At 36.3% G+C, this 16,086-nt stretch overlaps 1 protein-coding gene across 5 annotated transcripts in view; it reads left to right on the top strand.

The window, feature by feature from the left end:
- The window catches only part of NEK7 (NIMA related kinase 7), a 136,520-nt gene that overhangs the window by 92,899 nt on the left and 27,535 nt on the right, over positions 1-16,086 (top strand). For all 5 annotated transcript variants that reach the window (XM_060091466.1, XM_060091465.1, XM_060091469.1 and 2 more), the window contains 2 exons: positions 7,590-7,698; positions 8,576-8,683. In XM_060091466.1, coding sequence (XP_059947449.1) covers positions 7,590-7,698; positions 8,576-8,683 — 217 coding nt within the window. The remainder of the gene's footprint in view (positions 1-7,589; positions 7,699-8,575; positions 8,684-16,086) is intronic.

Consider the following 16,086-nt stretch of genomic DNA (forward strand, 5'->3'; position numbering starts at 1 on the left):
TTTGATGCTACTGTAAATGGAATTGTTTTCTTTATTTCTTTTTCAAATAATTTACTATTACTGTATAGAAACATTACTGATTTTTATATGTTAATTTTTTATCCTGGAACTTTACTGAATTCGTTGATTAGAACTAATGGTTTTTTGGTGGAGTCTTTAGGATTTTTTACTTATAAAATCATATCATCTTCAAGTAGAGACAATTTTACTTCTTCCTACCTGGTTCTGATGCCCTTAATTTGTTTATTTTCTTGCCTGATTGCTCTGGCAGTTTCTTTCAGGGCTGTGTTGAATAAGAGTGGCGAGAGTGGCTCCTGTGTCTTGTTCCTGAGTTAGGCTACCTCTTCTTATTTGTAATATATTTAGATATAGACTGTGTTTTTGGATTGTCAACTGTGTATTTTCTACATTGTTACCACCTGTGTGGTATTTCTTTTAAATTTTGTAGGAGCTTTAATACTCTTCCTTTATACAGACATGTTAATATTTTATACTGATTTTTTTACTGTGTTTATAAATGCACTTTGTATTAGTTTTTAATTGCTAATTATCACAAACTTAGCAGCTTAAAGAAACACAAATTTATTATCTCACAATTTGTGGGGGGGTCATCAATAAGTTCACATTACTGGTTTGTGGGTTCTTTGCTCAAGGTCTTAGGAACTGAAATCAAGGTTCCAGCTGGGCCTATGATCTCATCTGAGGTTTAGGGCTTTCTTCCTTGTTCACTGATTGTTGGGAGAATTCAGTTCCTTGAGGCTGTATGATGGAAGTCCCTGCTTTCTTCCTGGCTGTCAACTGGGAGCCATCTTCGAGGCCACGTGGCCCTCTCTGCTGTAGGAGTTTGCTCCCTTAAGGCCAGCAGGAGAATCTCTCTGGCTTTGAATCTCTCTGACTTCTTTGAAGGGTTTACCCGATTAGGTCAGGTTCACCCAGGATAATCTTCCTGGTGATTATCTCAAAAGTAGCTGATTTAGAGCCTTGATTATGTCTGCAGAATCCTTTCTGTCACATAAGATAACCTAATATGGGGGTGATAGTTCATCACATTCACCACCCAGCTCACACTCAAGGGGAGGGGATGGTGCACCAGGACTTGAGGATTTTGAGGGGTGAGGTATGTCTGAGAATTCTGCTTACCACAAACTTTGATAAGTTAGCTAAAACATGAAGTGTTTTGGAGATAATTATTATCTTCAAATATTATAACATGTAAATCTTGTTCGCCTTCTTGGTGTAGTTGTTTTTTTGCATTTGCAGACATATTCTTATCTGTTCTTATCCAAATTTAGAGGCTGTACTGGTAATAAAATCACTTAGAAATGTCTTTTACACTCTTGACCTTTGGATCCTTGAAGCAGTAAAATCTCCCCAGCAGCACCATCTATCTTTGCTGACTCTGATTTATGGTTTAGAGGATACAGACACTGTCCATTTCAGCATCTGGCATAAAGTGTGCAGCCCAAGCCAGACCACAGGGAGAATTGCCAGCGATTCCAAATGCAGTCTGTTTCCTGCTGAATCTCTTGTATACGATTGCTATCTATCTTATTTTATACATGACTTTAGAATTATTCAGAAGTCTTAAGGTTACAGATTAGTGGCGCTATCTGAAAAAACTATACAGAATCGAATATTCTATACATAGGTACCTACCTACCTACATCATGCATGTACACCTGTGTGTGTGTAACCACGTAGATTTATGTCTGTGTGGTATGTATATGTAGCTGTGTTATACAGCATTATTTTTACAGAAGCAGTGTTACTGATAAAGTATCCCTTGGGTTTTCTTTGATACCTGAGAAGTTTGGTAATAAAGTAGTATTGAACTTAGGGGTTTTAATAAATTGAAAATTATGTACCATAATGGCCGTTATGTCATCCTGTGAGCATAATGAAAAAGTGGTGTGTAAGTTTTGAACTATATTTACTTAGGAAAAAATAAGATAATTTTCAGGGAACTTTTTGCTCCTTCTATTTGAAGGTAATATTGATTGAAAGCTGCCTTTATAAACCATTTACCACCACGAGCAGTAGTGCTGGTAGCTGTAGACAATTCAGTAGAGAGAAGAGATACAGACTTCTGTCCCATTTTTCTTTGTTCAAATTTCTACTGAGAGACTTTTATCATCTCATTATTGTTCTGCTGTCTTCCTTGTCCATTAGGAATATTGAAATATCTTTCTAACTCTCTTACTATTGTCTGGTGTAACATAACTAGAAAGAATTCATCAAAGAGGCAAGTGTTGCCCTCTCTGTTTGTGACCTTCCATGTCGTCCTAAAGATGGACTTTCTGCTTTTTCATCTCACCACCTCTGTCTCTAGTCCTCTAATGCAGTAGAGACAACATCTTAAGTATTTCCAAGTATTTCCCCATGAATTTTAGGAACATGGAAGCTTCTCTTAAGAATTATCAGCGTGGCAGCAATGCAGGCATCATTCCTTGTAGTAATTCTGATGCATTCATATCTTTTTCATTGATTTTTAAAAATATCCTAAGTTTCCTAGACACTGATGAATGAACATTTAGAAGGCAACTTTTCAGGGGGAAGAATATTGTGACTTTATAGGAACTTATTTTTCTTGTTTGCTAAATAAGGTCTTCCCCCCCCCAGGCTTAATTACTCAAAAAAAAACTTATCTGTTTCACATTTTATACCATAAGATAAAATATGTTTTCCACTTCCATTATTAACCTATATGATTTTGACTTTGGGGAATGAATGGATTACATTGATGTTCTATTAAATTATAATTAGAAACAGCTGAGTACACTTAGCAGCTTTTCTAACATTTATAGGAAAGGAAAAAGACAAGTAGAGCTTGGATGAGAAATGTTTTATCAAAGAGGATAAAATTAGATGCAGATGATAAATATTTTTAGTGATCTCCTGACTGCCAAGCCCATTCTACTTGCATCTTCTAAAGCAACTTAGGATACCTAAATTTTATTCTGAGTGCCAAGGGTGAAAATATTCACACATTGCAAATTAGTATCACATACCAAAATTCTAATTGGGACATAACTATTTTATGCATTTATATAATTCCCAAAATCGGTGTATAGCAAATACTTGTACAGTTTAGTCTGCTGACACCTTCTTATGCCTTTGGAATAAAAATATTTCCCTAGAAAGATTGATACATAATAAAAATCACACTTAGAACTGTCAGTTACACTTTTAGAAGCATCCTGTCTTTTCCATCACCCAGTCCCTGTGCATTTGATTCTTTGAAATAACCACTGCAAAATATCATCATATAAAAATGCATTATACTTACAGAAATGTTTGGGAACATAACATCCATTCTGTTGGTAAATGGTTGACCTAATTACAAGGTCAGTTACCTTATAATTACCTAATTACAAAAATTTGACCTGTTATCTCATGTGAAGGCCATTTATAGCATTAACTGGACCTATGGGGATCTCAGAGGTATTAGGATTGTTATTTTTGCTTTGTTTTTATCAGCTGGAGATTTAAAGGACAGGACAAACTAGTAAAATTTGTTATTTTTAAGTGTGAAAATGTGCCAGTCAGGCATTTATTATTTGTGTTTTATTTGTAACTGAGCTACTTTAGAGGCGGCAGGTGCCACACAGATCATCTCCAAACTCTGTTTAATATAGTGAGGACACAGAGGCCCAGCAAGGTTAATCGGCTTGTTCAAGGTCACACAACCATTACTGTCAAGAATCAGGTCTGTTATTAAAGGCGCATATGGATTCTGTGAGTGGCACATGAAACATTTGATGACACTCCCAAGCAGGAAATAGTTCCTCATAGTGAACATAAATTACTTACTTCCTCTTGTTAGATACTTGGAAGAGATGGAAAACAGCTGATGCCTGCAATGCCAGTTCTCATATAATTTCATTATTTCTTGTTATTTAATTACCATTTCTCCTAATTTTCTTCGAGAATGACTTGCCTGACAGGATTGTATTTGTTGTTTTTTTGGTTTTGTTTTTAACTGCAATAGTATGTTGTTTCCAAAGGATGCTTGGTATATGGTTCCCAGGACCAGCACACAATCGTGGGTCCCCTTGTTGACAAATGATTAGGAATTTCTAGGTGGCAGAACAGAGCATTACACTCAGTGCAAGGCCCTGCTTGAACGTATGGGCCGCACACCTGTGAAGCTGGCACTCTGGTTCTGGGTGTTTTGTCTGAAACTTTCTTGTTAAAAATTAATATACCAAACTACGGGCTTAAATATTTTGATACACTATAGAGATTAACTTTTTTGTTTTGATCCAACAAGATAATTTTCTGTTCTTTCTCTGTTGATGAGTTTATGCTGGGTAATACTGTTAAATTTTTTCCCCAAGATTTCCTGAGGAGGAATGCTAGAGTTATAAAACTTAGAAATAAATGTATGTGTTGTTTGGAGTAGTGGTGTCTAGATTCAGGAACCAAGTGACCCAAAAACTGATACTTGATAAGCAGTGTCCACTATGTAATTTGGTCTGGGGAATTTAATTTGTAGGAGGATGTTTGACAATTTAAAAAAAAGATGTGACTATTTTCCAAAAATCTTTGAATGGAAGCAGCTTGCATCAGCTAGCCTCTTTTATATTAATATACATCATTCAGTGACATTGCACATGTTTTACCAGGGATGCTGAATTTCACCTAAGTGAGATGCTGGTAATCGTTTTACACATAAGTGAGAATATAATATAACCTGATGTTTGTATATGCATTTTACATGTACCCTGGCTGCCCTTTCTGTTACATCTTTTTTTTTGATGTGAATAATGTTCAGTGTTTATTTGAATAATGTTGATGGAGATAGAAAATATGCTTTTAAAGTAAACTATTTGAAGCTTTGCGTGGAAAAAAGATGAATGTACCTTTGAAAAAAAGACTAAATAATAATTCTGTCCAAGTGGTTAGGTATACCTGAGTGCTAATTTCTGTCTTTTCATGACTTTTTAGATATTTTATTTTCAGATATAAAAAGTTAAAATTCTATTTTATAACATAAATATAGTAAAAATGACATGTCATGTAAGTTTTTTCACAGAAATCTTTATTAATACTAACGTTTAAAAATTATTTATTGCTTTATTAAAAACTTACCACATGACAAATAAATGTACATTTTTAATTTCTGTGTATTGGTATTAGATTTTTTCCAAACCTAGAGCTGAATATTTATGTGGGACTATCTTTTTTTGAGAGAAAAATAGGATTTTTGAGCAGTAATGCTATTTAACTGGATAATTAACTTTTAAAAGATATGTATATATTAGAATAAGTTAAGAAAAGGTGGTTCTTTTTTTAATACATTGGCATTTTGTAAGTTCCTCCTTTGTAGTGCTAATATAAATTTTACCAGTAGTAAAAAGAATTCAAATTTGTATTGCCTTTTTCTGTTCATCCTCTTTTTAAGAGATAGCCAACAGTGCCACCATCAGAACAGACAGCCTTTTCTCATCATAAGTATTGGTTTCCTCAAAAAAAAAAAAAAAAAAAAAAATCCTACACTGAAGGATGGTTGAAAAACTGCATGTGTTTAAACAGACACATAAAAAATATTGGGAGATAACCAATGATGTAATGAAACTGCTTTTGATTTATTTTATGATCCAGTCAAATTCCTAAAATTATTCTTCAGAAACATGTTAGTAATTTAGATAGTTACATTTGGCCAAGTCATTCCGTCTCGGTAGCATTATATTGATGCCAGTTTATTGTTATCATCTTTAATTTGTTATTGAAAGAAACGATCCTAAACAAGAATATGAAAACATGAAAATAGTCAGACTATCTTGGCCTGATTACATCTTCCATTTTGAGGGCAATTTTTTCATTCTGCCCTTTCCTTTATATATGATTCATTTTTTAATAATGGAACTTTAAAGGTAAATTGTCAAGTTAATTATAATTACGGCGGTTTCAGAATCTATATTAAAGCCTAAGATTCTTCTCTCATGGTCTGATACTTACATGATATGGTATATTTATTTTTGAACGAAAAGAAACCTGGTCCCCATCTTCCTGTTGACATCAAACAGTCTTCTGATATGCTAATCCAGAGTGAGGGAAAGCACATAGACTGGCTTTATTTGGAGTCATTCCAAGTCTGAAAGAATATTATGTGTATAGAACTGATTTTGCAGCATTGCCCTCATAGAATGAAAACCGATGCTGACACAGTCTGCAATTAATAAGACTTAACGTTGAAACATGATATGGGAGGTTTTCACCATTTTAGTATTAACCCTGATTTGCTTTTTAATATCCTGGTCATCTAATTGTTATTTGTTTTTTTGCTACTGATGTAATAGCTATTGAAATTGCTAATAAGTTCATTTCTATAGTGTGTGTTCCAATAAAGATTAACCTAAAGTGATTCGCTTTTCCTTAAAGATTTATCCTTTGGTGTATTGAGTGCATATGAGACAGTAGATATAATAATCCTTTGCTAAGTATGAAGTAGGGATACTAGCAGATTTGTTTCCCTGTATTGTTTTTCCTTTCAGCCTGCCCTCAACTGGTCACAGGGGTAGGAACTGACACAGCTCATTTTTTTGGAATCATCTGAAGTACCATTCTCCATATTCAATAACAAAAAAAAATCAAATTAGTTGAACTTTCAAAAATGTCAAGTCACCAGATAAAGTGCATTAAAGCATGTATTTAAATGTCGATGCCTATTAATAAATGTATATCTTAAAAAGTTAAAATTGTCTGAAAATTTGTTTAAATGAAATACTTCTTCATGTTGGTCATTTATAGACTTTGCTAAGTAGGAAACCAATTACACTTTTGTTTTTGAAAAATAATTTTTATGTAAAGAATCTTTATAAATCTTATGAAGCCACGAACTGTGTTCTTGAATCAGCATATTATTAGTATATTCTTCTAGCAAAGGTAATGTAGAAAAATGGGCATGAATATGTACCTTTGGTTTTGCAGTTATTTAGTTATTGCCCTCTTATGCGTGATGGCCCACTCCTTCCAAGCTAGCATATTTACACTCAGCTTTTTTGCCCTGGTCTTCCTGTAATGTTTTGCTCCCATATTTAGTTTCATTCGTTCAAAGCAAAGTACAAGTTTGACTTGGAGTATGCAGTGGAAATATTCATGAAAACTTTTCACATAAATCCCTTTTATTTATTTAATTTTTAATAAATTAAGTGATATTTCAAATCACCAAGGATGGTTCAATATTTAAAGGAATTCTACTTCACTACCTTCTGTCAAGAGAAGGACTGTCTTGTAATGAACATAATCACCTCCAGGTCTCTAGACTCTTTTATTCCGGCTATTCTTAAAATAAAATCTGACATCCTCCTTTTAGGATAAGAAATTACTTTATGTGGATGTTAATTTTTTGAAATAGGTGGACACCACAAAGACGTAGCATGATATAGCTTGTGCTGACCTTAGATACAATAGGGAGACATTTAAGCCATTGTGTCCAGTAAAAATCTTGGTATCCTTTCACTATGGAAAATCATGTTTTTTAGCTGGTAATAGGTAGATAAAAGTAGGTGTTTTTCTGACTGAAGTCAGAATCTAGTCTGAAGATAGTTTCTATTTCTAAATCTTACTTAAAATTTTTTAAACAGCATTTTAAGAAACAAAAGAGGCTAATTCCTGAAAGGACCGTTTGGAAGTACTTCGTGCAGCTGTGCAGTGCCCTGGAGCACATGCATTCTCGACGAGTCATGCACCGGGGTGAGTTCAGTCATGAGTAACTTTTAGTGTTGGTGTCAGCGATGCACAGTATCAGGCTTTCCCAGGTAATTTATTTCCAAGTTTTGATTTTACTAGAATGATAAGCCTTTAAGTGAAGACTACTTGGTTTTTTTTTTTAAATAAGAATGAGAATTAGTTATTTTTCTGTTTGACTTTTTTTTTTTTTTTTTTTTTTTTTTTTACTGATTATATTGGTAAAAGAAAAAAAATAGATGCAGGAAAGCAGTTGAACATGCATAAGGAAGAGTTGTTTTTTTTTTTTAATGAACTATACATTACAGCTACTTAGATTTTTAATGTTCAGCATTCACTGTTAATATATTCTTAGTTATCAGTCAAATGGTTGGGTGGAATGTATGAAGGTTACATCACTAAGGCATTAATCCCTTGATCGGGGGGTTTGAAAAATTTCAGTACAATTTATTTAAGCAATTAAAATTTCTAAGGTCATCTAAGTAAATAATTACCTGTGTCAGAGTTATGATTTTATATTTTATGTAAACATGTCAATAAATTACTCTTTAGTGGGATATTCTAGTTGAAATTGATATAAGAAGGGCACAAGTTTATTTTATGCTTTGAATTTCACAGAAGTTTATTTGAAAATGGAAAACAAAATGCATTATAAATGAAAATGAATAGTGATCATCATCCTGCATTGATGATTATCTGTCTGTCGGGACTGAGAACTCAGAAATATTAGGCTATATGAAAATTACTCAAAATAATTGGTTAAAAATTCAAACTGACTTTCATTTTTGAGATATATTTTAAATTCAACGAGAAGTGTTTTTTAATCCCTTGGATATACCTAAACTGACATCATCTTTCACCTTATCACTTCATTTATTCACAGATATAAAACCAGCTAATGTGTTCATTACAGCCACTGGGGTCGTCAAACTTGGAGATCTTGGGCTTGGTCGGTTTTTTAGCTCCAAAACCACAGCTGCACATTCTTTAGGTAAGAGACACTGTATAATTTCATTCGGTTATCTACCCCCCTTCCCCCCACCCCACCCATATGGTTAAAAATGTAAGGGATGTACAGATTACATGCTAGCTTTTATAGTCTAAATAAAACTATTTTAAAAATCATCAGGTCCTGAGCTGAAACCTGTCAGGTATAATGTGTCCATTCATGTGACAGTTGGATACTTCTGTTAGTTTGACCCTCAGGCAGGCATTTAGTAAAAGAAAATGCCAATGAACAAATATAGTTTTAACCATTGCCATGGATCCTTCCTTTTCTTTTACATTAATAATATTAAGGTAATATGAAGAATAAACCATATCTTGAAAAAGAACCTCACCTGACCATTTAAAAATACTATAGTTGTTTGTAAATGTTTATTTATTAAAGTAACATACATGGTTGTGATTGCTCTAGAGGGGGGACCTAGAGATGATCTATGGCTAAGGAGGAAGATATTCCCCTAAGTTATAAAGAAGAAGATACTTGTAATTTATTCATTCTAGAGCTGATAATATACGAGTGTCCTTTGTACCTAAAATAGAACTGAATGTAGCTATTATAACATTATATTAATGGAAAGAAGGTTGTCCAGTTTAGAAACAATAGAAATTACTAGGAAGAAATAATTTTTAAATTGAATAACTTAAAGGGAGTGATAGAGCTTCTCCTAAAACTCTTCAAATCATATTGTGCCCTTCTAATATGACTTTGTCAAAATGGTAACAACCAAAATAAAACAAGGATTAAGATAAAAATAAGTTGGCTTTAATTTAATGATGGCCCATCTTTGGTGAAAGATGAAATCATTGAAAACAATTGATTTTTTGGTTAAAATTATTGTTTTTAAATGAGAAATAAAAAATTTTAACTGGCTTGATAAGGAATAGGTGAGTTACACTAAATAACGAAGTAGTGAAACGAGCATCTGAATTAGTTGACTGGACATTTTTTAATGGCTTTGTCATAAAGGTCCTGTGTGGCCTTGAACCTGTCATTTAATTCTTCTGTATCTAGGATAGTGGGTGGCACATAAGTAGCCACCTGATCAGTATTTGCTGAATGACAGGATATTGGGTCCTAGATTAAGAAGTGGTGGGAAGATAATACTTTACCCTTTACACAGAGTTTCAGTTTTGTCCAGTACTTCAAGAAAATAAAATTTCAACTGATGCCGAGTAACAATGTTTTAGTTTTTTCTTTCACTTTACATTTATTTTTGCAGAACATTACAATTTTTTCAGGATAGGAAAATTTGACATGAAGTTCCATAAGAAATGCATAAATTTGCAGAGCACTTTAATAAAGTTTTATTTGGAAGTTCCAACTAGGACAATGCAAATAGTAGAGAATTTCTGTGAAGAAAACTAGACTGTTCCAAGCCAGTGCCACTGATCGTTAGGGAAGATAACGTGTTCACTGTTACTCATCTGAACGGAATATCCTAACAGCACTCTGTTGTTAATCTACTTAGAAATGCTAGGTTACAGTTACACATGCACACACATACATACACACAGGCACAACTGCATGTATCCATGCTCCTTCACACATATATGTATTGTGTAAATGCTGCTTTGCAGGCTGTCGCTCTGAGCATGCCGTAGTTACCTGACCCTAAGTATCCAGCGTACTATGTGAAAACCAAATCTTAACAGTTTAGGAAATGGGCTTCTTTAGCTTGCCTGTCACTGCCTCTTACAAAAGTCCTCAGTGGGGTTTACAAACGTGTATGCATGTCTTAGATTTAGATGATGTATTATTATATGATATAGAGAGTAAAAATTTAATAGATTTAATAATTCATTAAGAATTTCTAACGTCAGTTTTTATCTAAATCAGTTCACTTAGGGTCACGTAGTTTGTGTGTGTGTGTGTGTGTGTGTGTGTGTATGGACACACACACATATAAATGGGGATGCCCATAATTATAAAACATTCTGAGACACACCTGAAGTACATACAGTGAGGAAGTAGCAATGAGACTGGTTTGTTTGATGAATGAATCAATAGAAAAATTTGTTTCACAAGTATTTTTTTTTCCGTATTATTTGGAGAAAAATATTCTTAAAATAAGAAAACATGCTTTATTCCTGCCTATCTTCTCTGTGAAGTAAAGATTTTGATGGTTGAAACTGAAGTTCACTAAGCAAAGTACGTTGAACGTCAAGAATTAAGGTTTGAACTCTAGCCTACCAAGGTATTTGGACCCAATAAAAATCCTATGTAGAAGGGTCAGGAAAAATTCTTTGCCAACAGAGAATATGTATAAAATAACAAGGACAGAAATTGTGACATAGACTTAGGTTTGTTGACAAGTTGACCCTGATTTCTGCTTTTAAAGAATTATTGCCCTCCTGTGTTACTGACATATATTTTTATTTTTAAGAGCAAATTTAAAAGATTGCTTTTAAAATAAACAATAAGGATATATAGTGCAGCATAGGGCAATTTAGCCATTATTTTGTAATAACTTTAAATGGAGTATAATCTGTAAAAATATTGAAACACTGTATTGTACACTGGAAATTTATAATATATAAATTATAATATAATAAAAAATAAATGATTGCTTTTATTTTTCCAAAAAGTACTTGAAAATGTGGCCACCTATACAAATTTATTTTGCTCACAGAAAATATGATAAACTGTATGTTTTATAGTATGTTGATTTTTTTTCTGATTTTGCTGAGGATTAAATCTGTAGGGCATGATTTATTTATTCACAGTGCAGGTTTAAATATTAGTGAAACTACAAATGAATGAGATCTGTATATCGTTCATAAAGGAAAATCCAAATAAGTTGACTTTGAATGAAGTCTGTTCTGGTGCCAAATTTTGTTTAATTTTGTAAGGAGATTTTTTTCAGGAATTTAATTCAAAAAGGCAAAAATACCTAGGATTTTAGAAATATCTTGTAGTAACAGATTTATACTTTGTTTATTTCAAAATACATTTTTTTCAAGAATCAAAGATTTTTCACTTATTTTTATTCAATCATTAGTAAGGAACACACTTCCAAATTTTTTTGTATTTAACAATCCTTAAGAGATTGTCAAGTCCTTGAATTTTTCAGTTGTCTCTTCAATTTCTATCTCTTATTTGTATCATTTAATTACATGGTAACATATCGACATGCAATAAAATCTCTGGTTCTCTCACATTTTCTGCAGCAAATGAAGTTGTGTAGGTGGCCACGTTTCCAGTCAGTTTTCACAACCAGTTTTTTTAACTAAGGAGTATGTCAACATAGAATAATAATAATTCCTTAAATTCAGGGTTAAAATTACAGATACTAAATCTGATGGTGCTGGATGTTCAGACCATGTTCAGTTCTTCAAAATTGGAAAAAAAAAAAAATCTCAGAGGCCTTTAGCTTTTCTTCTGCTCCCACCACACACAGTGTCTCCCAGTCCCTCCACTTTCTGTCCTGTCCTCCTTAATCCACAACAACTTCATGTTTGGACGAGGAAAGTATCCTCCCTTGTTTGTAATATTCCTTCCCCAAAGACATTATCTGATCATGTTACTTCCTCCAAATCTTTGACTGTTCCCTGTGGCCTAAAGAATATCGTGAAAAGTCCTTGGCTTCGCGTTTGGGGTCCTCTAGGTCGGTGTCCGCTGGCCCACTCCCGTCTTTGGCTGCCCACCTACCTCATGATGTCTGCCGTGCTTTTCCTTTTGCCTTGTTCTGAACGTGAGACAGAACAGAGGACACCTGGATTTACCTGCCCATTCTTCTGTGGGACCCTGATCAAGCCCTTCATTCACTTCTCTCAGGTTCAGTTTCCTGGTTTCTAAAAATGGAATTGTGGGTAATAACCATCCTATGTCAAGCAACCCCTAACCTAATGATAAAATGAACGCAAACATGTTTTCTGAACACTGCAAGTTGCTGTGTAAATGTTAAGTTGCTTATGTTAACATGACAGTGGTGTGGGGAGAAGAGGAGAGCGAAGTCATGTGAGATTTATTTATTCTGTTGAAATACCTGAACTGATTCATTCAAAGACATAGGTGCTAAATCAACTAAAATTGATTTCCCAACTCATTAATGGGTCATAACCTGCAACTGGGAAAACATGAGTCCGTGTTTACAGTACTTTCATGCTGCTCCATTTACTTAAAGACAAATTCCCATTTTGCTCCCTTCTCCTTGTAGACCTTCTGCTGTCCTGCTCTCTGTCCAGTTTGGTTGGCCAGACGTAGTGCGGTCATTTACAGAGTTGCCTGTGCTCCTGGAGGTGGGGAGTAATGTGCCTGATCGTTCCGTACAGTTTGCAGCCTTTCAGCTCCCTGAGGTCCTCACAGTAGGACGTGAGCCATGGATGCAAACTGTTCCCCTTCTAGAGCCCAGGCGAGTGGGCTTTGCACCTGGAAACCAGTGAGGCGAGCTTCCCTAGTCTGCAGCCCCTCTCCCACCCGGCACTGTATGTTTTTGCTGTATCCGGACCTTGTGGCGTTTTCCCTGACTCTGCCGCTGTTTTCTGACTTCTTGTTACTTCCCTCCATCGGGGTTACCTTATTCCGCTGTGCACATAGCTGAGGGGGGCCTACAGGTGAAAGTGCAATTTGCCCCCATCCTGCACTTGACTGTTGTGCATGCCCAAGACTCAGAAGTAAACAGGACAGAAGTCTTTCTTCACAACCATTCTGTCTACCAGCTGCTGGGGCTGATATTTCTAAGGAAGTGGCTCTTCTAGACTGAAAACTAAAACTTCACCAAAACCTGTGAAGTAGGAACATGGCAAACAAGGTGTAATTTTTCTCATGTCACCTTGGATTATTTTAAAATAATCCAAATATATGATTGTTAGTCAAACCATATCAAACTGCCCTAATTTCCTGTGATAATGACCCAGAGGAATCGTCCACGGCTACTAAATATCAGCAGCAAATATAACAGTGAATATGTGCACAGCATTTATTATTTGCAGGCAGTTTTTTTTTTTTTTTTTTGCGGTATGCAGGCCTCTCACTGTTGTGGCATCTCCCGTTGCGGAGCACAGGCTCCAGACGCGCAGGCTCAGCGACCATGGCTCACGGGCCCAGCCGCTCCGCGGCATGTGGGATCTTCCCGGACCGGGGCACAAACCCATGTCCCCTGCATCGGCAGGCGGACTCTCAACCACTGCGCCACCAGGGAAGCCCTGCAGGCAGTTTTAAAGCACATTTTCTCCTCTGTGCCTTCATGTTGTGTGGGGGTAGGTGGGGATTACTGAGCTCACAGTGTTTAATACTGAACCTGACCCCCCTCCCACACCATCCCTACAATTCCTGATCCTTATCCTATTTCCATTTTTCTGTTTTTCCTAGGACTTCGTATCTTCGAATATGCTGTGTTACTTACTTATTATGCTTAGTACTTTCTGTCTTTCTGCCTCAGCCATGTGGAAGCTTCATGAGGACAGGGATCTTCATGTTTTTGGTTCTCTGATGTATCTCAGATGTGTAGGAGAGGGCATTGCACATAGTAGATGCTCAGTGCATACTGATCAAATGAATTAGAGACAGGCTACACATCAAAGGATGGATTTAACTAAATATATCAGTAAGTATAGGTTAGATTATGCCGCAGGAAGAAACAATAACAGCCTTTCGTTGCTTAGCACTGAAGCGTATTATTTCTGTGGTCACCCGGAGTCAGCTGTGGGCCCCCGTGTGGGTCCCAGTGGCCGCCCTCCCTCCAGGTGGTCACTTGGCATTTCAGGGGGCTTCAGCCTTGTGTGATCTTCATGAGACGAAGAGATCATGGAGAATCACTTACTGGCTCTTAGTTAAGTCTTTCTACTTGAGTATAACACATTAATTCCCATTCGTATTTTATTGGCTACAACAAGTCTCGTGGCCGCATCCATCTTAAAGGAGTGGATGAATAATTCTCCCAGGTGTTCAGGAAGAGGAGAACCGGAAACAGTGAAGGTGAGCGTTGTCCCGCTTCATTGTCCATGAGATGAAGGAAACATGCCTCATTCATTTGTTTATGTGGTTTGTACTCCATCTCTCCTTGTTTATTTTTGTGACTTATTTGTAGCTATTGCACCTGAAGGGTAATTAGCACTCTTGATGGGATTGTGTGGCCGGGGGGAAGGAAGAGGGAGCCATGGATAGCCTTAGGGAGTGTCCATCATTCTGAATTAGGAGATTCTGAGCAGAGAGATTATTTTTAAATCCAGAATGATTCATGAGGTACGCTAGAGTATTGGTCCCTGGTGAGTTTTCTCTTGATCAGTAAATCTGTAATTTTCCCTCCTGGATGTACTTGTGATAGGGACCTTATTTTGGCCAATTTAAAACATTTATAATAAAAATTATTACTTACCAAACTTCAAACACCAGCTGTGCACTGAGTGCCATGTAGCACGTGAACTGCTTTCTCTTCTGCATCTCGAATTCAAATCTTTAAAGTGGTTGTGATTACCTGGTTTAGGGTCCTTATCAGTTAGTGAACAACCAGAGCTCTTTTAAATGATAAAAGATCATCATTTTATTCTTTTATTCTTCTTATGGTAAATGTATTGGCTTCTACCCCCCCGCAAAAAAAACCCCTCAAAGAATGTACCTCATCCCATCCCCAGACTGTCCAGTGAACTCGTACAGGTTGAGGATGCTTTAGACCACAAGCATTTCCTGTGGGGTTCTTGGCCTGTGGCCGACTCGGCACGTGGAATTGGCCCATGTGACGCGTGAATCGTCAGTGCATTTGTATTGCTTTCCTATTGTGCCCTAACAAATTCCCACAAATGCAGTGGTTTAAAACAACACAGATTTATTATTTTTGCAGTTCTGTAGGTCAGAATTCCAACATGGCTCTCACCCAGCTAACATCAGGGCGTCTGCAGAATTGCACTTTTTTCTGGAGCTTCGAGGGGAGACTTATCCGGGTTGTTGGCAGAATCCAGGTCTTTGGTGTTGCCAGACCCAGGCCCCTTTTTCCTTCCTGTGTACTCCCGAGGCTGTGTCTCACCTTCTGAAGCCCTCATTGGCTTCTCCCTCCTTCCTCCATCTTCAAGTCCCGCAGTGGCAGGTGGAGACCCTCTCACACTTGGAATCTCCCCTGCCCCTGCCCTTGCAAATGTCACGGACAGGCCAGGGAAGTCTCCCTAGCTTCAGGTCCCTTTGCCGTGTGATGTGACGTTCAGGGCGTAACACCAGGTGCCAAAGTGCTGCCCGCCTCCCCGGATTAGTCGACCTGACGGCTGGAGAGTCTTTGGTGTCCTCCTCTAAAGCCCAGTAAGGTGACGTGGTTTAAAAGTCAGAGGTTTTAGTGGAAGTTCACAGTACTGAAATTAAGCACTTTCTTTTTTAGACAGACGTCTTAACGTTAAAATTTCCCATTTTTAATTATAGACTTTCATCAGTGATATGTGTTTACTTTTCAAGGGAGAAAATAC

The sequence above is a fragment of the Mesoplodon densirostris genome, chromosome 2, assembly GCF_025265405.1.
Source record: "Mesoplodon densirostris isolate mMesDen1 chromosome 2, mMesDen1 primary haplotype, whole genome shotgun sequence".
Classification (NCBI taxonomy): Eukaryota; Metazoa; Chordata; class Mammalia; order Artiodactyla; family Ziphiidae; genus Mesoplodon; species Mesoplodon densirostris.